Source organism: Chiroxiphia lanceolata, chromosome 29 (assembly GCF_009829145.1).
Source record: "Chiroxiphia lanceolata isolate bChiLan1 chromosome 29, bChiLan1.pri, whole genome shotgun sequence".
In the NCBI taxonomy this organism is placed as follows: Eukaryota; Metazoa; Chordata; class Aves; order Passeriformes; family Pipridae; genus Chiroxiphia; species Chiroxiphia lanceolata.
This window is the reverse complement of record NC_045665.1, coordinates 978,263-999,115: the sequence shown is the minus strand read 5'-3', so window position 1 is coordinate 999,115 and position 20,853 is coordinate 978,263. Positions and strand designations below refer to the sequence as shown.

Here is a 20,853-nt window from a genome sequence, read left to right as displayed (position 1 = left end):
TGCTGTGGCCACGCCCCTATGTGGTTGTGGCCATCCCAGAACACGCCCCTCATCACCTCCAGAGGCTCTCCTGGGTCCTACCGGGACCCCGCGCCCCGCCCGGAGGTCACCGGCGCTTCCCGCGGCCGTCCCGGCTCCCCGAGGGAACCCCCCCCCGGTTTCCCCCCCGGGGCCGCTGTTGTCCCCTCACCCGGTGCGGCCCGGCCCTGACCCCGCCACGCGGTCGGCCCGTGACGTCATCACACCGCGCCCTTCGCTCCAAGATGGCGGCGGCCGGGAGGGGCTGAGCCGGGCCCAGGCACGGACCGGGAGCGGGATCGGGAGCGGGAACGGGAGCGGGGCTGGGACTGGGAGCGTGATTGGGAACCAGACAAGGATGGGGCCGGAACTGGGACTTGGACGGAACAGGGGCTGGGCCGGGACCACGACGGGGACCGGGACCGGGGCTGGGGGTGCTGAGCTGGGACCGGGCAGGTACCGGGGCCGGGAGGGACAGGGGGTGGACAGGTATCGTTACCGGGGGGCGCGCAGGTGCCGTTACTGGGAGTACTGGTGGTGTCTGAACTGGTACCGGTCCCGGTGGTCCCGGCGGTGTCTGAGCCGGTCCCGGGGCCAGGCAGGTCCTGGTAGTGGGCACGTCCCGGTACCGATGGTGTCTGAGCCGGTCCAGGAGTGGGCAGGTCCCGGTGGTCCCGGCGGTGTCTGAGCCGGTCCCGAGGGGGGGGGATCCCGGTGGTCCTGGCGGTGCCTGAGCCGGTCCAGAGGTGGGCAGGTCCCGGTGGTCCCGGTGATCCCGGCGATGTCTGAGCCGCTCCCTGCCCCTCTCCCTCCCGTCCCTCACCGCCCCTCTCCCCTGCCCTCCCGCAGCCCCGCCATGCCTCCGCCGTGCCCGGCGCTGCCCCGCGCTGCCCCCGCGATGCCTCCCGCTGCCCGCGCGTCCCGGCCCGGCGCCGCCGCCGCGTCCCGGTGAGGTTTTCCCCTCTGGTGAGGCGATGCTGCGGCGGCTGCTGGAGCGGCCGTGCTCGCTGGCGCTGCTGGTCGGCTGCCAGTTCGCCTTCGTCGCCTACTTCTCGCTCGGCGGGTTTCGCAACCTCACGGCGCTTTTCGGCCGCGGGGCCGGGCCCAGCTTCGACTATTCCCGCACCCGCGACGTCTACGAGAACCTGAGCCGGCTCCTGCCCCCCCGGCCCCCGCCGCCAGACCCCGCCAGACCCCTCCCGTACTGCCCCGAGAGATCGCCCTTCCTCGGTGAGGGGGGGAACAGGGGGAACTGGGGGGGGGGAATGAGGGGGAAATGGGGGGAAAAGAGAGGTTTGGGGGGGAGGAATGGGGGTTTGGGGGACTGGGGAGGGGAAAACAAGGGGTTTGGGGGATCCCCGAGGGGAGAAATGGGGGGGTTGGGACGGGGGGACACAGCCTGGGAGTCCCCAGTTTGGGATTGGGGGGGGACACACCCCCAGGATCCTGCAGTTTGGGATTGAGAGGGGGACACACCCCCAGGACCACCCAGTTTGTGATTGGGGGGGGAGACACAAGCCCAGGATCACCCAGTTTGGGATTGTGGGGGGGACACACCTCCAGGACCCCCCAGTTTGGGACTGGGGCAGGAACACGCTCCCGGGAACCCCTGGTTTGGGATTGAGGGGGACAGATCCCAGGACCCCCCAGTTTGGGACTGGGGGGGACAAATCCTGGGTCCCTCCACTTTGAGATGGGGGGGGAAAAACACTCCCCAAACCCCCCCAGTTTGGGATTGGGGGGGGACACACCCCCAGGACTCCCCAGTTTGGGACTGTGGGGGGACGAATCCCAGGGCTCCCCTGATTTGGAACTGGAGAGGGTCACACCCCAAGAACCCCCAATTTGGGGATTCCTGGGGGTCCCCCTCGATTTGGGATGAGGTGGGGACAAACCCCCGGGGCCCTCCACTTTGAGATGGAAGAAGACACTCCCCAAACTTCCCTGATTTGGGACTGGGGGAAAGGACACCCCCCCCAGAACCCCCTGCTTTGAGACTGTGGGATGGGGGGGGGGGGCAACCCCAATTTGGGGTTCTTTATCCCCCCAACCCCATGTGCCCCCCTTTACTCCCCCCGTGCCCCCCCACAGTGGGTCCCCTGACGGTGACCTTCGCCCGGGTGCCGTCGCTGGAGCTCATCCAGGCCAAGAACCCGGGGGTGGGGCCGGGGGGGCGGTACCGGCCCCCCCTGTGCGAGGCCCGGTCCCGCACGGCCGTCATCGTCCCCCACCGCAACCGGGAGAGCCACCTGGGCCACCTCCTCTACTACCTGCACCCCTTCCTGCAGCGCCAGCAGCTCCACTACGGCATCTACGTCGTGCACCAGGTCCGGGGGGGGGGATTTGGGGGGGCTTTGGGGGGGTCTCGGGGATCCCAGACCCTTTTCCCAGACCCCCCCCGCGCTGGGAGTTGTGTGCGTGATGGGGCGGAGATGCTGAATGTGGGGGTGAAGAAGGGATGAAGAGGGGTTTGGGAGGCCCCAGATGGGGGTGAAGAGGGAGTTCAGGGGAGTTTAGGGGTCCCCAGAGGGGCTTGGGGAGGTTTGGGGGTGTCTTGGGGGTCCCAGACCCTTTTCCCAGAGCCTTGCGGGATGGGAGTTGTGCGTGTGATGGAGCGGAGATGCTGAATGTGGGGGTGAAGAAGGGGTTAAGGAGGGTTTGGGAGGTCCCAGAGGGACTTGGGGCAGTTTGGAGGGTCCCCACGGAGGATTTTCGGGGGTTTGGGGGGTCCCCGGGGGTCCCAGACCCTTTTCCCAAACCTCTGTGGGAGGGGGCGGAGATGCTGAATGTGAGGGTGAGGGGGGATTTGGGAGGCCCCAGAGGGGCTTGGGGTGGTTTGGAGGGTCCCCACGGAGGATTTTTGGGGGCCTGGGGGGGTTTGGGGGGGTCCACAGGGGTCTCAGACCCTTTTTCCAGACTCCTGGGGATGGGAGTTGTGTGTGTGATGGGGTTGAGATGCTGAATGGGGGGGTGTGAAGAGAGGGTTAAGGAGGGTTTGGGAGGCCCCAGAGGGGCTTGGGGCAGTTTGGAGGGTCCCCACAGAGGGTTTTGGGGGTCCTCATAGGGGCCTGGGGATGTTTGGGGGGTCCTGGAGGTCCCAGACCCTTCTTCCAGACGGCCCCTGGGCCGGGACTTGTGGGTGGAGATGCCCAATGTGGGGCTGAAGAGAGAGTTCAGGGGAGCTTAAGGGTCCCCAGAGGGGCTTGGGGAGGTTTGGAGGATCCCCACTGAGGGTTTGGGGGGTCCCTAGAGGGGCTTGGAGAGGTTTGAGGGGTCCCCAATGCTTCCATCCTCCCTTTCCCACTTTCCAGGCCGGGAATTCCACGTTGAGCTGGGCAAAGCTGCTGAATGTGGGGGGTGGATGAGGGGTTTGGGGGGTCCCCAGAGGGGGTTTTGGGGTTCCCAGAGGAGGTTTTGGGGGGTCCCCAGGAGGTTTTTGGGGGGTCCCCAGTGCTTCCAGCCCCCTTTTCCCACCCCCCAGGCCGGGAATTCCACGTTCAACCGGGCGAAGCTGCTGAACGTGGGGGTGAAGGAGGCCCTGAAGGACGAGGACTGGGATTGTCTCTTCCTGCACGACGTGGATTTGATCCCGGAGAACGACCACAACCTCTACACCTGCGACCCCTGGAACCCCAAACACGTCTCTGTGGCCATGAACAAATTCGGCTACAGGTGGGTCACACCCCCCTGGGGGATTCTGGGGGCTCCCTGGGGGGGTTCAGAAGGGTTTGGGGGGGTCCCCAATACTTCCAGACCCCCTTTTCCCACCCCCCAGGCCGGGAATTCTACCTTAACCGGGTGAAACTGCTGAATGTGGGGGTTCAGGGGGATCTGGGGGGTCCCTGGGGGGGCTCAGGGGGCTTTGAGGGTCCCTGGGGGGGCTCAGGGGGGTTTGGGGGTCCCTGGGGGGGTTCCCTGGGGACACTTTGGGGTGGGGGTACAGCAGCTGAGTGTCCCTCTCCCCCCCAGCCTGCCGTACCCCCAGTATTTTGGGGGGGTCTCAGCCCTGACCCCCGACCAGTACATGAAGATCAACGGGTTCCCCAACGAGTACTGGGGCTGGGGGGGCGAGGACGACGACATTGCCACCAGGTGGGGACATGGGGGGGGGTCGTGTGTCCCCTCCCTGGGGCTGGGGGGGTCGTGTGTCCCCTCCCTGGGGCTGGGGGGGTCGTGTGTCCCCTCCCTGGGGCTGGGAGTGTCACACTCTCCCCTCCCTGGGGTTGGGGGGGTGTCCCATTGTCCCCTCCCTGGGATTGGGGGTGTCACACTGGCCCCTCCCTGGAGCTGGGGGGGTGTCACACTGTCCCCTCCCTTGGGCTGTGTCCCCTCCCTGGGATTGGGGGTGTCACACTGTCCCCTCCCTGGGGCTGGAGGGGTGTCCTATTGTCCCCTCCTTGGCACTGGGGTGTCACACTGTCCCCTCCCTGGAGCTGGGGGTGTCACACTGTCCCCTCCCTGGGGCTGGGGGTGTCACACTGTCCCCTCCCTGGAGCTGGGGGTGTCACACTGTCCCCTCCCTGGGGCTGGGGGTGTCCCATTGTCCCCTCCCTGGAGCTGGGGGTGTCACACTGTCCCCTCCCCGGGGGGAATGTCCCTGTCCCCCCACCGCATGACCCCCTAACCCCCCCAGGGGGATGCCCCTGTCCCCTGTGGCCCCCCCAGGACAGTGTCCCCATTTCTGGTTCCCCCCCCCCATGCCCTGTCACCCCCAGGGGGGTGTCCCTGTCCCCTGTGTCTCTCCCTGTCCCCTGTGGCCCCCCCAGGACAGTGTCCCCATTCTCTGTTCCCCCCCACAACCCCATGTCCCCCCCCAGGAGGGTGTCCCCATCCCCTCAGGGGTGTGTCCCCATGCCCTGTCCCCCCAGGGGTGTGTCTCTGTCTCCTGTGTCCCCCAGGAGGGTGTCCCTGTCCCCCCAGGGGGGTGTCCCTGTCCCCCCAGGGGTGTGTCTCTGTCCCCTGTGTCCCCCCCAGGACAGTGTCCCCATTCCCTGTTCTCCCCCCCATGACCCCGTGTCCCCCCAGGCGTGTGTCCCTGTCCCCCCAGGGGTGTGTCCCCATGCCCTGTCCCCCCAGGAGGGTGTCCCTGTCCCCCCAGGGGTGTGGCCCCATGCCCTGTCCCCCCCCATGCCCCGTCCCCCCCAGGGGGGTGTCCCTGTCCCCCGTGTCCCCCCCCTGAGCCCGTGTCCCCCCCAGGGTGCGCCTGGCCGGGATGAAGATCTCCCGCCCCCCCATCTCCATCGGCCACTACAAGATGGTGAAGCACAAGGGGGACAAAGGCAACGAGGAGAACCCCCACAGGTCCTTGATTCCCTGATTCTGTGATTCCATGATTCCATAATTCCGTGATTCTGTGATTCTGTGACTCTATGATTTTATGATTCCATGATTCTATGATGCTGTGACTCTATGATTTTGTGATTCCATGATTCTATGATTCTGTGATTCTATGATTCTATAATTCTGTAATTCTATGATTTTAGGATTCTATGATTCCATGGTTCCATAATTCCATGATTCTATAATTCCGTGATTCTATAATTCTATGATTTTATGATTCCATGATTCTATAATTCCATGATTCTATAATTCTATGATTTTATGATTCCATGGTTCCATGATTCCATGGTTCCATAATTCCATGATTTTATAATTCTGTGATTCTATAATCCCACGATTCCATGATTCCATGACTCTGTAATTCCATGACTCCGTAATTCCATGATTTCATGATTCCATGATTTTATGGCTCCATAATTCCACGATTCCACGATTCCACAACTCCCTGCCTGACCCCCCTGCTGTCTCCCCCCCCCTCCCCAGGTTCGACCTGCTGGTGCGGACCCAGCGCGCCTGGACCCAGGACGGGATGAACTCCCTGACCTATTCCCTGCTGGAAAAGCGGCTCCAGCCCCTCTACACCAACCTCACCGTGGACATCGGCACCGACCCCCGCGGCCCCCACGGAGCCCCCGGCAGCTCCCGCCGCTTCCGGGAGGAGATGCTGCGCCAGCCCCCCCGGGGGGCCCTGCCCCTGCCCCTGGCGCTGGCACGGGGGGCTCCCCCCCCCCACAGCCTGCCCACGGCCCCCCCCGCGGCCCCCAACAGCACCCAGGGCCCGGGGACCACCCAGGACCCCCGGGGGGGCAACCAGAGCCTGGCACGGGGACCCCTTTAACCCCCCCCTTCCCGCACTGGGCCCCCCAGTGTGGCCTCGCTGGATGGACTGGGGTGGGGGGCACTGGGAGCCCTGCCTGGTGTTGGGGGGCACCCCGGGGTGAGCCTGACCCCCGGGGGACGGTGGGGGGGGGTCTCTGGGGGTCCCCGAATCGGGCGCTCGCGGGTATTTATTCTATTTATGAGCCGCTCCCTGGGCCTTTGTAAGGGGTTGAGGGGTTTTTTTTGTCAATTAAAAAAGAAAATCGCTTTGTCCTACAGCCACGGGGGGGGCTGCTGGAGGGGTGAGGGGCACGGGGGGGGGCACGGGGGGGTCAGGGGGGTGTCCCCAAGAGCCCCCCCACGGCCGCCTTGGCGCTGGCGATGCAGTCGTTGACAGAGACCCCCGAGTAGGAGGCCCCGACGAGGCTCAGGGGGAGCTGCTGCTCCTTCAGGAACTGCCTGATCCGCTCTGGGGGGGGGGGGTGCACGTGGGATTTGGGGGACAGGAGACACCCCCACACCACCCCAGGGACTCCCCCAGACTGCTGGGACCCTCAACAACCACCCAGGGACCCCCTTCCCACTGCCAGACTCCAAAATCCACCCCAGGACCCCCCTTGGTAACACAAACCAAGCCCGAGGGACCCCCTCCGGCTCTCAGCACCCACCCAGGGACCCCTTCCAGATCTCAGGGACCCCTTTCACACCCCAGACCCACCCAGGGACCCCTCCAGCTCCCAGCACCCACCCAGGGACCCCTCCAGATCCCAGGGACCCCCCTCCAGACCCAGGACCCACCCAGGGACCCCCTTCAGACCCCAGGGACCCCCCTCCAGACCCAGGACCCACCCAGGGACCCCCTTCAGACCCCAGGGACCCCCCTCCAGACCCAGGACCCACCCAGGGACCCCTCCAGATCCCAGGGACCCCCCTCCAGACCCAGGACCCACCCAGGGACCCCCTTCAGACCCCAGCACCCACCCAGGGACCCCCTCTAGACCCTAGAACCCACCCAGGGACCTTCCCAGCACCCACCCAAGGACCCCCTTCCAGACCCAGCACCCACCCAAGGACCCCCTCCAGACCCAGGACCCCTCTGACACCCCAAACCAAGCTCCAGAGACTCCCAGACCCCTGGGACCCCCCAACACCCACCCAGGGACCCCCTCCAGACTCCAGGACCCCCCCTGGGACCTTCCCAGCCCCCAGCACCCACCCAGGGACCCCCTTCAGATCCCAGGGGCCCCCTCCAGACTCCAGGACCCCCCCTGGGACCTTCCCAGCCCCCAGCACCCACCCAGGGACCCCCTTCAGATCCCAGGGGCCCCCTCCAGACCCAGGACCCCTCTGACACCCCAAACCAAGCTCCACAGACTCCCAGACCCCTGGGACCCCTCCCCAGACCTCAGGGACCCCCTTACCGAGGCGCTGCCAGTGGCCCAGCGTGTACTGGGGGATACAGCCCTGTCGGGGGGGGTGAGTTGTTGGGGGGGGGGGCCCGGGTGAGCCCCGCGAGACCCCCCCCCGAGCCCCCAGCCCCCCAAAACCGTCGCCCACCCACCTGCTGCACCCTGACGATGGAGCGGGCGGGGGTCCCGCCCAGCCCCAGGTGGTCCCGCACGGCCTCCTGTGCCCTCCGGAGCAGCAGCGCCGGGGCCGCCCCCGCCGGGTCCCCGAAGCTCTGCCGGAACCAGGCGCCTCCCAGCATCACCTGCGGGACACCGGGAGCCCCCCCAAAATCACCCCCGTGCCCCCCAAAATCACCCCGGAGCCCTCCCGGTGGTCCCGCGCAGCCTCCTGTGCCCGCTGCGTCCCCGAAGCTCTGACGGAACCAGGCGCCTTCCAGGACACCGTGAGCCCCTCAAAATCACCCCGGAACCCCCCCCCATGCCCCCAAAAATCATCCCGGACCCCTCCCCGTGACCCCTCGGACTCAGGTGGTCCCGCACAGCCTCCCGTGTCCCCCCAGAGCTCTGCCGGAATCAGGCATCTCTCAGGACACCGTGAGCCCCCCAAAAATCATCCCGGACCCCTCCTCGTGCCCCCCAAAATCACCAAGGACCCCTCCCCGAGCCCCTCAAAATTACCCCGGGCCCCTCCCTGTGCCCCCCAAAATCACCCCGGACCCCTCCCCGAGCCCCTCAAAATTACCCCGGACCCCTCCCCGTGCCCCCCGGGGACTCAGATGGGGCCGCCCCCGCCGGGTCCCCAAAGCTCTGCCGGAACCAGGCGCCTCCCAGGACACCTCCCAGGACCAGGAGCCTCCCAAAATCACCCCGGGACCCCTCCCCGTGCCCCCCGGGACCCACCGTGAGCCGGACCGAGGGCGGCCCGGCCCCGTCGTGCTGCGGGAACGCCACCGAGTCGTAGACGATGCCCAGGAGCGCCGGGTCCTCCGAGGAGGGGACGAGGTGCCCGAATCCCTGCGGGGGGGGGGGGGAAGGACGGGCTGGGGACACCCCTGGTGGGCTGGGGACACCCCCGGGGAGGGCAGGGGACACCTGCGGGACCCCCCCTCTCACCGTGACGGGCAGCGAGACCCCCTCGTACTGCAGGTTGACCACGGCCACGGAGGCGGTCGGGATGTGGCGGAGCTCCCGCGCCAGCGGCTCCGCCTCGGGGGGCAGCGCCTCGGCCAGGGCTGGGGACGAAGGGGGGACATCAGGGGACAGCGGGGGACATCAGGGGACAGCGGGGGACAGGGGGATCCGGGCAGCGCGGCCGTACCTGCGGCGGGCAGGGCGCTGACGACGTGGTCGGCGGTGACGGTGCCATCGGGCACAGAGAGCTGGGGGGGGACAGAGGGGTGGGCGAGGGGCACGGGGGGGGCACTGGGGAGGGGACGGAGAGTGGGATGTGGGGTGGGGAGCACTCGGGAGGGCACTGGGAAAGGAACACTGGGAAAAGGACCTGAGGGGCACTGGGGAGGGGATGGAGAGTGGGATGTGGGGTGGGGGGCACTGGGGAGGGGACCCAAAGGGACACCGGGACGGCACTGGGAGGGTCCCCAAAGGACACTGGGAGGGGACTGGGGGCACTGGGAGGGGCCCCAAGGGGACACTGGGAGGGTCCCCAAAGGACACTGGGAGGGGACCGGGGGCACTGGGAAGGTCCCCAAGGGGACACTGGGACCCAGAGTCCCCAAGGGGACACCAGGAGGGGATCGGGGGCACTGGGAGGGTCTGGGAGGGGACTGGGGGCCCTGGGAGGGGCCCCAAGGGGACACCGGGAGGGGATTGGGAAGGCACTGGGAGTGTCCCCACCTGCCAGCGGCCGTGGCGGTGGCGCAGGTGACACAGGGGGCTGTGACAGCGCAGCTCGACCCCGCGGGGGGCCAGGAAGGCCACGAGCCCCCGGGCGAGGGTCTCCATCCCCCCCCGCAGGGACCACTGGCTCCAGCGCTCGGCGCGCGCCCGCCGGGCCAGCCCCGAGTCGGGGCCGCGCGGGGTCCCCTCGCCTGCGGGGACAACGCGGTGACAACGCCCGGGGGGGGGGCTCGGCCCTGCTGTCCCCACAGAACCCCCCCCCCGAGCCAGGGCACGGTGCCAACCCCGGCGGGGCGGAGCCTTCACTGTCCTCTCGTGTCCCCACCCCAGCGCCCGCCGGATCCCAGTGCCAGCCCCGACACGCTGTGGTGTCCCCAGTGTGTCCCAGCGTCCCCCAGTGTGTCCCAGTGTCCTCACTAGTTCCCATTACCATTCCCAGCAGTGTCCCCCACTGTGTCCCAGTGTCCCCACTGTCTCCCAGCACCATTCCCAGCAGTGTCCCCAGGGTGTCCCAGTGTCCCCACTGTCTCCCAGTGCCATTCCCAGCAGTGTCCCGGTGTGTCCCAGTGTCCCCACTGTCTCCCATTGCCATTCCCAGCAGTGTCCCCCAGTGTGTCCCAGTGTCCCCAGTGTGTCCCAGTGTCCCCACTGTCTCCCAGTGCCATTCCCAGCAGTGTCCCCAGGGTGTCCCAGTGTCCCCAGGGTGTCCCATTGCCATTCCCAGCAGTGTCCCCCAGTGTGTCCCAGTGTCTCCCAGTATGTCCCAGTGTCCCCACTGTCTCCCAGTGCCATTCTCAGCAGTGTCCCCCACTGTGTCCCACTGTCCCCACCATCTCCCAGTGCCATTCCCAGCAGTGTCCCGTGTCTCCCAGTGTCTCCCAGTGTCCCCAGTGTGTCCCAGTGCCATTCCCAGCAGTGTCCCGTGTCTCCCAGTGTCCCTCAGTGTGTCCCAGCGCCATTCCCAGCAGTGTCCCCAGTGTCCCCCAGTGTCCCCACTGTCTCCCAGTGCCATTCCCAGCAGTGTTCCCAGTGTGTCCCAGTGTCCCCAGTGTGTCCCAGTGCCATTCTCAGCAGTGTCCCCAGAGTGTCACAGTGTCCCCAGGGTGTCCCCAGTGTCCCCACTGTCTCCCAGTGCCATTCCCAGCAGTGTCCCCAGTGTCTCCCAGTGTCCCCCAGTGTCCCCACCGTCTCCCAGTGCCATTCCCAGCAGTGTCCCCAGTGTGTCCCAGTGCCATTCCCAGCAGTGTCCCCAGTGTGTCCCAGTGTCCCCAGGATGTCCCCAGTGTCCCCCAGTGTCCCCACCGTCTCCCAGTGCCATTCCCAGCAGGACGGATCCGCGGCTCCTCTCGGCCCGGAACAGGGCCGGGAAGCAGGAGCGGGCACTGAGGGTCCGACTGTCCCCGGCGAAGACCCCCCGGCACAGACTGTCCACGGCCACCTCGGCCACCTGCGGGGCCACCACGGGGTCACCGCGGGGTCACCGGGGAGCGCCCGGGCCCCGCCCAGACCTGGGGGGGGCTGATAAACTGGGGGGGAGTTATCGAGGTGGGGGGGGGGTTATGGGGAGGAGGAATTATGGGAGAAGGGGGGTAATGGGGGGGAGCTATTTGGGGGTACTGAGGTGGGGGGTTATCAGGGGGGTTATGGGGAGAGTTATAGGGAGGGAGGGTTATCAGGGGGTTTATTGGGAAAGGGTCATTGGGGTGGGGGGTTATCGAGGTTGGGGGTTGTCAGGGGGGGTTATGGGGGGGAGTTATTGAGGTGGGGGGTTATGGGGAGCGGTTATTGGGGAGGTTTTGGGAGGGGGTGTCAAGGGAGGAGTTATTGGGGGATTTATTGAGGTGGGAGGTTATTGGGGGGGGTTACTGGGGGGAGTTACTGCAGGGGGTTGTCGGGGCGGGATTATCGAGGGTTGGGGGTTATGGGGGGGGTCATCAGCCCCCCCCGGACCCACCTCGGGGCCGAAGCGGCGCCGGGCGAAGCCGTGGGCGCTCTCGTCGGGGTCTGTGCCCGCCGGGGTCAGCAGGTCCCGCAGCCCCGCCCAGAGCAGCGCCCGAGAGAAGGGGGGCACGGCCCTCACGAGACCCCTGGGGACACGGGGGGGTCAGGGGGGTGACACTGGGGGATACTGAGAGGCACAGCCCACACGAGACCCCTGGGGACACGGGGGGGTCAGGGGGGTGGCACTGGGGGATATTGGGGGGCACGGCCCTCACGAGACCCCTGGGGACACGGGGGGGTCAGGGGAGTGGCATTGGGGGCACAGAGAGTGTATGGGGGGGCACAGCCTGCACGAGACCCCTGGGGACACGGGGGTGTTAACGGGGGTGGCGTTGGGGGGGCACAGCTCACAGGAGACCCCTGGGGACACAGGGGGGTCAAGGAGGGGGGCACTGGGGGCACAGAGGGTGTGGGGGGGGGGGCACGGCCCACACAAGACCCCTGAGGACACGGGGGGGGGGGCAGGGGGGTGGCACTAGGAGCACGGGGGGGGGCACAGACAGCAGGAGACCCCTGGGGACATGGGGGCATCAGGGGGGTGGCACTGGGGGCACGGGGGGTGTACGGGGGGCACAACAAGCAGGAGACCCCTGGGGATATGGGGGCATCAGGGGGGTGGCTTTGGGGAGCGGGGGAGTATTTGGGGGGCACAGGGGGCTCAGGGGGTCCCTACCCCAGCCCCGAGGGCAGCCGGTGCAGGGCCCCCCCACAGAACAGGAAGCGGTTCCGGGACGCCGGGTGGTCCCCGGGCACGGGCAGCACGTCCCCCCCCAGCCCCAGCTCCGACACCTGGAGGATGGGGGGGATTTGGGGGGCTCAAACACAGCCTGGCATCTACAGAGGGACCCCCACAGCACTGGTGACCCCAAAACCCACCCAGGAAACCCCCAGAGCACTGGGGACCCCCAACACCCACCCAGGGACCTCCCCAGATCCCAGGACCCTTCTGACACCCCAAATCAAACCCCAGGAACCCCCCAGACCACTGAGACCCCCAACACCCACTCAGGACCCCCCCAGACCATTGGGAACTCCAACATCCACCCAGGGACCCCCCAGACCATTGAGACCCCCAGCATCCACCCAGGGACCCCCCAGACCACTGGGGACCCCCAACACCCAGTCAAGGACTCCCCCCGACCACTGAGACCCCCAACATACACCCAGGAACTTCCCCTACCCCAAAACCCTGCCCAACCAACAACCCTCCCCCCCAAACCCCAGCCCCCTGGGACCCCTCTGGCACCCTGAGCCCAGCCCCAGGGAACCCCCCCAGACCACTGAGACCCCCAACACCCATCCAGGAATTCGCCCAGACCATTGGGACCCCCAACACCCAGGCAGGGACCCCTCTGGCACCTCGAGCCCAGCCCCGGGGACCCCCCCTGGCCCCCACCCCGTACCATGTGCAGGGTCTCGGCGCCCACCGCACCGTGGGGACGGACCCCCCTGGGCCCGTGTTCAAACACGGCCCCCTCGGGGGTCTGGGTGCTCTGCAGCCACCCCCCAAAACGGCCGCTGGCCTCCAGCAGCACCACCTGCGGACCCCCAGAGACCCCCCCCCCCCCAATGTCACCACGGGCACCCCACGGCGACCGGGGGTCCCGGGAGGGGGAGAACCCCGGAGGGGTCTCGGGGGGAACAGAGGTCCGGGATGGAGTTTTGGGGTCCCGGGGAGAGCTGGGGGTCTCAGAGGATTTGGGGGGGTCCCCGAAGGAATGGAGGTCTGGGGGGGGAGGTTGGGGGTCCCGGGGAGAGTTGGGGGTCTCGGAAGGCTTTGGGGGGTCCCCGAAGCAATGGAGGTCCGGGATGGAGTTTTGGAGTCCCGGGGAGAGTGGGGGTTCCCGGAAGGCTTTGGGGGAGTCCCCGAAGGAATGGAGGTCCGGGGGGAGAGATTGGGGGTCCCGGGGAGAGGTTGGAGGTCCCGGGGAGAACTGGGGATCCCGGAAGGATTTGGGGGGTCCCCGAAGGAATGGAGGTCAGGGGGGGGAAGGTTGGGGGTCTCAGGGGGAGAGTCTGGGGGTCACGTGGGAGGCTGGTGGGGGGGTTGGTCTTGGGGAGAGCTGGGGGTCCCGGAAGGCTGCGGGTGTCCCGGAGAGAATGGAGGAGCGGACTGGGAGTTCGCGGATGCCGGGTGGGAATTCGGGAATGCCGGGGGTAAGTTCGGGGGGGTCGCGGGGAAGGTGTGTGGGGGGTCTCGCTCTCACCTTGGGCGGGCGGGGGGCTCGGACGAGGTGGTAACAGGCGGCCAGGCCGCTGATGCCGCCCCCCACCACGGCCACGGTCGGCGCCATGAGAGGACCTGGGCCGGGGGGGGGTCAGCGGGGTCGCCGGGACCCCCCAAACCCCCCGATTCCCCCCCCCGGCCCGGCCCCGCGACCCCCGGAGCCCCCCCCGCACCTCTCCCGGCGTCCGCCGCGCAGGCCACGCCCCCTCCGTCCCGATAAGGGTATGGGGCGGGGCCCCTGGAGGTGGTTGGCCAATAGGAAGGCGCCGTGCGTTGACGGACAGGCGCGGGAGCGCGCCATGGAGGCAAACCACGCCCCCGCCGTATGACCACGCCCACTATATCAGCACCTATCCCATTGGCCGCGCCCGTGACATGGAAACCACGCCCCTTCTGATAATGACCACGCCTCCTGTAGATATTGACTTACAAGCCCCGCCTCCTTCCATAACCACGCCCTCTCCCTTTAAACCACGCCCATTCTCCCACTAGCCCTCCCACAAGCCCCGCCCTCTCCCATAGCCCCGCCCCTCCCGCTCCCCAAAACTCCGCGGTTTTCGGCTTTTTTTAGTAAATTTATTCACAAAACCCCCCGGGGCCGCGCGGGCCGCGGCCGAACCGCCCCCCGCGCCCCCCCCCTGCCACGGGGACCGGGGGTCCGGAGGAGGTGGGGGGGGGCAGGAGGGGAGTCACACCCCACCCCCCCCACCCCCTCCCAGCGCGGGGGTCCCGGGGGGCTCAGGGTCTGCGGCCGGGGGGCTCCTCCAGCTCGTAGAACAGCACGTAGCCCTCGCTGGACGGCACCTGGTTCTCGCTGATGGGGGACACGCTGCCGAGGGGAGGGGGGACACACACCCTTAGCCCGGGTGGGCGGTGGGCACGGGGGGGGGGGGGTGGTGCCCGGTTGGGGGGGGGCGGGGGGCACTCACCGGGAGTCGTTGTAGACGCGCCAGCCCGCGGGGTCGCGGCAGAAGGCCGTGTAGTGCCCGTAGTGGACGCTGCCCGAGTGGTTGCACAGGGCGTACAGGCTGTACACGGGGCTGCCTGCGCCGGGGGGGGGGCACACGGGGGGGGGCTCAGCGCTGTCCCCCCCCCCTCCCCGAGCCCTGGCAGCGGGCACGGGACCCACAAGTGCCTCTGCTTGCCCTGTGCCCCCTGCCCTGCCTCCCCCACCCACCTACCGCCCCCCCCTGTCCTGCCGCTCCTCCCGCCCCCTCCCCGCCCCTTCCCCGCCCTCCTCACCCGCCTTCTCGCTGGCGAATTCCCGCAGGTTGAGCTGCTGCAGCGGGAAATCCACGAACACGGAGCATTTCTTGATGGAGTAGCGGGTGGTGGAGAACCGGTTCAGGTCTTGAGGGGGGGGGGAGGGAGGCGTCAAGGCAAAGCTGGACGGAGGAGTGGATCCCCCAACACACATCCCCCTCCCACCCCCCCCCAAATCCCACGGCTTCCCGAAGGATACGGAGCACCAGGATCCGGGGGAAGCGCTGGATCGTCAACTTCTTGGTGCTCCGCGTGCGCTGCCGGCACTTGTCACACACCTGAGGGGAGGGGACGGTGAGGGGGGGCGGCAGGGGGACAAACTGGGGGTCACAGAGAGGGTGTCCCCCTCTCCAAGCTCTCACCGGGGCGTTCTCCGAGTCCAGCTCCTCCTCCTTGGTGAAGAGGCTGAAGCAGTCGTGGAGAGAGACCTTCCCCCCAGCAAAGCTTTTCTGAAGGAGCAGAAGGTCAGGGGGTGGTTTGGGGGCACCCAGGGGTGTCTGGGGGGGGCTCTGGGGGGCTGCACCCCACCCTTACCTTTGGGATGGGCAGTGACAGGTCGCAGAAGACCTCGAAGGTGGTGGAGCGGTACCCGCAGGCCTGGCACTTGAGGCAGCTCTTCAGCTGCCCCACAAAGAGGTCTGGGGGCAACAGGGGGGTCAAAAAGGGGGGCCACCCTGAGAGGTCTGGGGGTCTCAGGGAGGGAGGGGGGTGACCCCCACCCTCAGCGCTCACCCACGACCTTGCTGTCCTCCCTCTCCAGGTAGCGCTTCCACATCTGGTTGGCGCGTTCGTCGTCGCTGCGAGGGGAAGGTCGGGGAGGGGATCAGCCCCAAAATCGGGGCTCCCCCCCCCCCTTTCTCACACACTCCCCCCCCTCCTCTCCTCACCTGAGCGTTTCGGGGTCCTCCAGGGCGGGGGCTCTCCGTGTGTCCGACAGGATGCTGGGGGTCCGCCGGCCCTTGCGGTTGATCTCCACGTGCAGCCGGTCCATGAAGAACTTGAGGAATTCCTGCGCGTCCTGCTGGCTGGGGTGGAGGGGGACACACACAGAGACACGTTGGACCCCCTCTGCCTGACCCCCCAAAGGTGTGAGGGTGGGTAGGGGGGTGATCCCCTCACCTGTAGCCCGTGAAGGAGGGGACGTATTTTTGGAACACGGCCTTGAAGCGCCCGGGGTTGACGGGCTCCGAGGAGTCCGGGTGCCAGAGCGCCGCGATGACGTCGGCGAAGGCTGCGGGGACAAGGTGTGTGAGGGGGGACACGGGTCTCAGGGGTTATGTAACCCTTCCAGGGGGTCCTGAGATTTTTTTTAGGGGGTCTCTCCCACCTTCTGTGAGCTCCTGGGGGGCCCTGGGGCCAGGGGGCTGCTCCTGCTGGAAGTCCCGGCGCAGGCAATAGTCCCGCAGGGGTTTGGTGCTGCTCAGGCACTGCAGCACCGCGTTCATGAAGCACTGGGGGGACACAGGGGGATGGTGCTGGGACTTGGGGGGGTCCCCAGGGGTCCCCTTGGGGTGTCCTCCACTGTTTCAGGCACCCCTGATTGTACTGGGGGGGGGAGATCCTCGGGGATGTGACGGGACTGTGGAGGAACAGCCACGGGGAGACCTGGGGACCCCCAGGTGACCCCAAAGGGACCCTGACATGTCCCCAAAGGGACCCCAGAAGACCCTAGAGGACCCCAAAGTCTTCGTGCACCCCAGGGCAGTGGGAGAGGAGGGCTGGGGGCCACGGGGACTGTGCTCTGGGACTGAGGGTCCCCAAGGACATGATGTCCCCAGCGGGACAGAACCATGGCCAGCACGAGCCTGGAGGACCCCCAGGTGACCCCAAAAGGACCCCAGGGGACCCCAAATCCTTCGTGCAGCCCAGGACAGAGGGACAGGAGGGCTGGGACCACCGGGACCGCGTCGGGGGGGCTGGGGGAGCTCCGGGCACGTCACAGCCCAGCAGGACAGGACAGCGACGGCACAACCACCGCAAGCCTGGGGGGACCCAGAGGTGAGAGACCCCCCCTAAATCCCTCCCACGCCCAGCACAGAGAGCCAGCAAGGTCTGGCGGGCCCACACTTACCGTGTTGCCCAAATTCCTGAGGCCCACGTGGCCCGAGCCCAGCAGCAGCGAGTGGTGGGTCTGCGGGGACACCGAGTGACACACATGAGCCGCGTCCCCCCACCCGCGACCCCCCCGGTCCCCCCTGGCCCCCCGGACCTCGCCGGTGACCAGCAGCAGCCCCATGACCGCCGTGTGCACCACGGACTCGGCGATGTCGGCGCTGCCCCGGCCCGGCAGGTCCCGCCGGGGGAGGAGGGAGCGCTGCAGCTTCCTGGGCAGCTCCACCAAAGTCGCTCCCTGCAGCCCGGGCATGGCTCCGGATGGCACTGCCAGGGTCTGTCCCCCTCGGGAATGTGGCACCGGGGCCGCTGCTTCCCCTCGCCCGCCTCCTCCCCAGCGCCCTCAGCTCATTAGCTGATCCGATTCCCCAGGGCTATTCTGGGGAGGCTCATCCCGGGGGGGATTAATTAGCCCCGGGACCGCCCCCGGGGGACAGCGGGAGCCGCTCGGAGAAGGGGTGAGGAGGTAAACACCAACCCCCCCCCCCCCCAAAAACAAACCCCGCCGGCAGGGAAGGGTGCGGGGGGCTCGGCGGGGCTGCGGGACCCCCCGTGGCACTGCTGGGGACACGCCACGGGGGGTCCAACCTGTCCCCCCCCCCCCGGGGGGATTTCAGGGATCCCGATCCTGATCCCAACACGTGGCCGGGCAGGTGGCGGATGGGGATGGGGGGGGGGCGGATGCGGAAACGGGGATGGCACCGGCCACCTCTGGTCCCCCCAGAGCCACAGGGATGGCACCAGCCACCTCTGGTCTCCCCAGAGCCACAGGGATGGTACTGGCCACCCTCGGTCCCCCCAGAGCCACAGGGATGGCACTGGCCACCCTCGGTCCCCCCAGAGCCAGAGGGATGGCACTAGCCACCCTGGAGCTGAGGGGGACAGCACTGGCCACCTCTCAGTCCCCCCAAAGCCACAGGGGTGGCACTGGTCACCACCAGCCCCTCAAAGCCACAGGGATGGCACTGGCCACCCTCGGTCCCACCAGAGCCACAGGGGACAGCACTGGCCACCCCTCAGTGTCCCCAAAGCCACAGGGATGGCACCAGCCACATCCACCCCCCTGGAGCTGTGGGGGTCCCCAAAGCAGGACTGGGGTAGGGAAAGGTGAGACCACCAGCACTGTCCCACCCTTATGGGGCCACTGACCCCACAGCCAGGGACATTGTGAGGGTCTCAAGGCTGGGGACACCCTGGGGGTCTCGCCACATCCCCATGACCCCCTGGTGACCCCCAGGGTGTGCCATCACATTCTCCTGATCAGGGACACCCTTGGGGTCCCACCGCATCCCCATGGCCCCTTAGGGATACCCTGGGGGTCCCAACACATCCTCATGTGACCCTGGTGACCCCCAGGGTGTCCCATCACATCCCCTTGACTGGGGACAACCTGGGGGTCTCGCCACATCCCCATGACCCCCTGGTGACCCTCAGAGTGTCCCATCACATTCTCCTCATCAGGGATACCCTGGGGGGGGTCTCACCACATCCCCTTGACTAGGTACACCCTGGGGGTCCCACCATGCCCCCATGGCCCCTTAGGGACACCCAAGAGATCCCACCACGTGCTCCCTGCCCGGCCACCCAAGGTATCACCCCACGGCCCCATTCCCTGCCCTGGGCACACCCCGGGGGTGCCCCTCGTGCCCCCCGGAACCCCCCCATCTCTTACAGCAGCCGCCTTGTCCTCGCTCCTGCCGCCGCCGGGGCTGCCGGGGCCGTACGGGGCGGGGTCCGGGCGGGGCCGGGGGCCGCCCTCGGGGGGCCGCACCGACAGCAGCAGCGGCGGCGGCACCGGCGCCACCGGGGACGAGACCCCCGCGGCCTTCCCGTCCTGCCCGGGGGGAGCCACGGCGACCCTGCGGAGCGAGGAGCTCCTGCGCAGCGCCAGCGCGCCCAGGGGGTGCCCGCAGTCCCGCAGCACCAGCCGGCTCAGCGCCACCGCCACGTCCTCGGCGCGGGTGCCACCGGTGCCACCAACGGCGGTGACGCCACCACCGCCGCCGCCGCCCTGGCTCAGGTCGCCGATGCTGATGGACTTGGAGCGGGCCAAGTTGCTCCGGCGCCGCTCGGCCGCGCTGGGCAGCGAGAAGGAGGCGCTGCCGGGCACCGCCGGGGCCCCCCCGGGCACCCTCACGCCGTGGTCGCCCTTCACGGGGCCCCGGCGGCCCCCCGGCCCGCGGGGGGGGGGCGGCTGAGGGGGGGTCCCCGCGTTTGGCCGCCCGGCCCCGCTCCGGATCCAGCTTCTTGGGCCCGCGGGGAGGGGGTTCTTCGGGGGGCGGCGGCGGGGGCGGCCGGGGGGGCAGCAGGCGCAGTTTGGGGGCCGGGGACAGCCCGTTGGGGGCCGCATGGCGCTCCTGGCTCAGCGCCCGGTGCCCACCGCTGGGCAGGCGGGCACCCCCCGCCCGGGGCTGCGCCGTCACCACGGTGGTGCCCGCGGCGGCGTCCCTGGCGCGGCCCAGGCGGTGCTCCGAGGCCTGGGGCATGGCGGGGCCTGCGGGGACACGGGGAGGGGGTCACGGGGGGCAGCGGGATGGGAGGGGGGCAGCGGGGAGGGCAAAGGTGTGAGGGGGGCACTCACCGACCTGCTCACAGCCCCCCGCGCCCGGCGGCCGGACACAGCGTCCCGTCGGCGGGGGCCCTGCGGGATTGAGGGGGGACAAGGGGTCAATGTGGGGGTTGGGGGTCCCCCAGGTTTGGGGGGACACCCTTAGACCGGTGCCAGGCTCCTGGGGAGTCACGGAAAGGTTTGACATCATTGGGAGCTACACCCGTCCCAAGCCAGGAGCTGCTCCCCAGGGGTGGGACAGGGGGACAAAGGGGGAACCCCAGCCTCCCTCACTGAGGCCCTGGGACCCCCCAGACTCGGGGAAACCTCCAACCCCCCTCACTGAGCCCCAGGGACCTCCCAGACTCGGGGGGACCCTCCGAGGTGCCTCCTGGGGGGTGTCTGGTGCCCCCTGAAGACCCCCGGCCCTATTCCCTACCTCGTCACCACGGCCCACCCTCCCCTCCTCCCGGGGCCTTGCCCGCTACCTCCCTCCCAGCCCGGGGATCCCCTCCCCTAGGATTCCCGCTGCCCTCGAGCCCCTGTAGCCCCCAGACCCCCCCAGGCCTTGTCCCGCCTCCATCACCCCTTTGGGCCCTGCCCCGCACCCTCCACCGGGGCCCAGGGTGCCCATAGGTGGGGTGTCCGTTACCCCCGAGCCCCCTCCACCCCCGCAGCCCCCTCAGGACCCCCCCGAGCCCCCCAGGCCTTGTCCTCCCTCCATCACCCCGGTCCCCCCCACAGCCCCCGGGGCCCTGCCCCGCACCCTCCACCAGGCCCCAGGGTGCCCATAGGGAGGGTGTCCGCCTCCCCCGAGCCCCCCCCACCCCGCAGCCCCCCCAGGACCCCCTCGAGCGCCCCAGGCCTTCTCCCCCCTCCATCATCCCGGTGCCCCCCCACCCCCCGGGGCCCTGCCCCGCACCCCCCACCCGTTCCCTAGATGCCCATAGGAGGGTTGCCCGTTACCCTCGAGCTCCCACCACTCTCGCAGCCCCCCCAGGACCCCTCCCGGGCCCCCCCGGGTCCCCCCGCACCTCCCGCGGGCCGCCATGGCAACAACTCCCGCCGCACCCGCCGCCATCTTTGTTCCTCCCTTGCCCGGCCCCGCCCCCCGCGGCCTCACCGCCCGCTCTGCGCATGCGCCGCCCCCCGCGGTCACGCCTCCAACCGCCGTTGTCACCATGGAAACCGCGCGGCGTCTTAAAGGCGCCGTGCCCGCACGGTTATTATTGTAGGGTCGCGCGCGGCGGGAGGACCCC

General features: G+C 68.8%; 3 protein-coding genes across 5 annotated transcripts; 1 reads left to right on the top strand and 2 right to left on the bottom strand.

Moving 5' to 3' along the window:
• Positions 1 to 906: 906 nt before the first annotated feature.
• B4GALT3 (beta-1,4-galactosyltransferase 3) lies at positions 907 to 6,459 on the top strand. Of its 2 annotated transcripts, none has more exons than XM_032713284.1 (6): positions 907 to 1,248; positions 2,110 to 2,345; positions 3,500 to 3,690; positions 3,988 to 4,059; positions 5,248 to 5,319; positions 5,842 to 6,459. In XM_032713284.1, exons 1-6 carry the CDS (start codon positions 993 to 995, stop codon positions 6,194 to 6,196), a joined length of 1,182 nt encoding a protein of 393 aa, XP_032569175.1. In that variant the 5' UTR covers positions 907 to 992; the 3' UTR covers positions 6,197 to 6,459. The 2 variants fall into 2 exon arrangements, with proteins under 2 accessions (XP_032569175.1, XP_032569174.1); XM_032713283.1 differs by having other exon boundaries at positions 909 to 1,248; positions 3,988 to 4,110; positions 5,215 to 5,319.
• On the bottom strand, positions 6,393 to 13,881 carry PPOX (protoporphyrinogen oxidase). Its single transcript, XM_032713242.1, has 13 exons — positions 13,845 to 13,881; positions 13,652 to 13,746; positions 12,848 to 12,982; positions 12,118 to 12,233; positions 11,398 to 11,530; positions 10,746 to 10,890; positions 9,441 to 9,634; positions 8,905 to 8,965; positions 8,700 to 8,818; positions 8,487 to 8,600; positions 7,739 to 7,888; positions 7,599 to 7,641; positions 6,393 to 6,646 (listed from the first exon to the last, which is right to left on the bottom strand). The coding sequence occupies exons 2-13, from the start codon at positions 13,736 to 13,738 to the stop codon at positions 6,510 to 6,512; spliced, it is 1,434 nt and encodes a 477-aa protein (XP_032569133.1). The 5' UTR covers positions 13,739 to 13,746; positions 13,845 to 13,881; the 3' UTR covers positions 6,393 to 6,509.
• A 344-nt stretch (positions 13,882 to 14,225) lies between these two features.
• On the bottom strand, positions 14,226 to 20,718 carry USP21 (ubiquitin specific peptidase 21). Of its 2 annotated transcripts, XM_032713014.1 has the most exons (15): positions 20,629 to 20,718; positions 19,632 to 19,687; positions 19,253 to 19,540; positions 18,719 to 19,221; positions 17,006 to 17,065; positions 16,262 to 16,385; positions 16,054 to 16,165; positions 15,822 to 15,959; positions 15,667 to 15,731; positions 15,469 to 15,572; positions 15,297 to 15,383; positions 15,134 to 15,212; positions 14,914 to 15,021; positions 14,601 to 14,715; positions 14,226 to 14,500 (listed from the first exon to the last, which is right to left on the bottom strand). In XM_032713014.1, exons 3-15 carry the CDS (start codon positions 19,530 to 19,532, stop codon positions 14,410 to 14,412), a joined length of 1,866 nt encoding a protein of 621 aa, XP_032568905.1. In that variant the 5' UTR covers positions 19,533 to 19,540; positions 19,632 to 19,687; positions 20,629 to 20,718; the 3' UTR covers positions 14,226 to 14,409. The 2 variants fall into 2 exon arrangements, 1 of the variants encoding a protein (XP_032568905.1); XR_004361110.1 differs by lacking the exons at positions 14,226 to 14,500; positions 14,601 to 14,715 and having other exon boundaries at positions 14,976 to 15,021; positions 18,719 to 19,540; positions 19,628 to 19,687; positions 20,629 to 20,712.
• Between the last annotated feature and the right edge of the window lie 135 nt (positions 20,719 to 20,853).

What these genes read in the sequence shown, in the direction of transcription:
- B4GALT3 (XM_032713283.1), top strand. Translation starts at nt 993, where the DNA reads ATGCTGCGGCGGCTGCTGGAGCGGCCGTGCTCGCTGGCGCTGCTGGTC. An exon ending in CGAGAGATCGCCCTTCCTCG is followed by an intron (nt 1,249 to 2,109) that starts GTGAGGGGGGGA and finishes GCCCCCCCACAG; the next exon opens with TGGGTCCCCTGACGGTGACC. An exon ending in AACGAGGAGAACCCCCACAG is followed by an intron (nt 5,320 to 5,841) that starts GTCCTTGATTCC and finishes CCCCCTCCCCAG; the next exon opens with GTTCGACCTGCTGGTGCGGA.
- USP21 (XM_032713014.1), bottom strand. Translation starts at nt 19,532, where the DNA reads ATGCCCCAGGCCTCGGAGCACCGCCTGGGCCGCGCCAGGGACGCCGCC. An exon ending in GCGAGGACAAGGCGGCTGCT is followed by an intron (nt 17,066 to 18,718) that starts GTAAGAGATGGG and finishes GTGTCCCCGCAG; the next exon opens with ACCCACCACTCGCTGCTGCT. An exon ending in CCCCCGGATCCTGGTGCTCC is followed by an intron (nt 15,022 to 15,133) that starts GTATCCTTCGGG and finishes CCCCCCCTCAAG; the next exon opens with ACCTGAACCGGTTCTCCACC.
- PPOX (XM_032713242.1), bottom strand. Translation starts at nt 13,738, where the DNA reads ATGGCGCCGACCGTGGCCGTGGTGGGGGGCGGCATCAGCGGCCTGGCC. An exon ending in CAGCGCCCTGCCCGCCGCAG is followed by an intron (nt 8,819 to 8,904) that starts GTACGGCCGCGC and finishes CTTCGTCCCCAG; the next exon opens with CCCTGGCCGAGGCGCTGCCC. An exon ending in GGGCCACTGGCAGCGCCTCG is followed by an intron (nt 6,647 to 7,598) that starts GTAAGGGGGTCC and finishes CCCCCCCCCCAG; the next exon opens with AGCGGATCAGGCAGTTCCTG.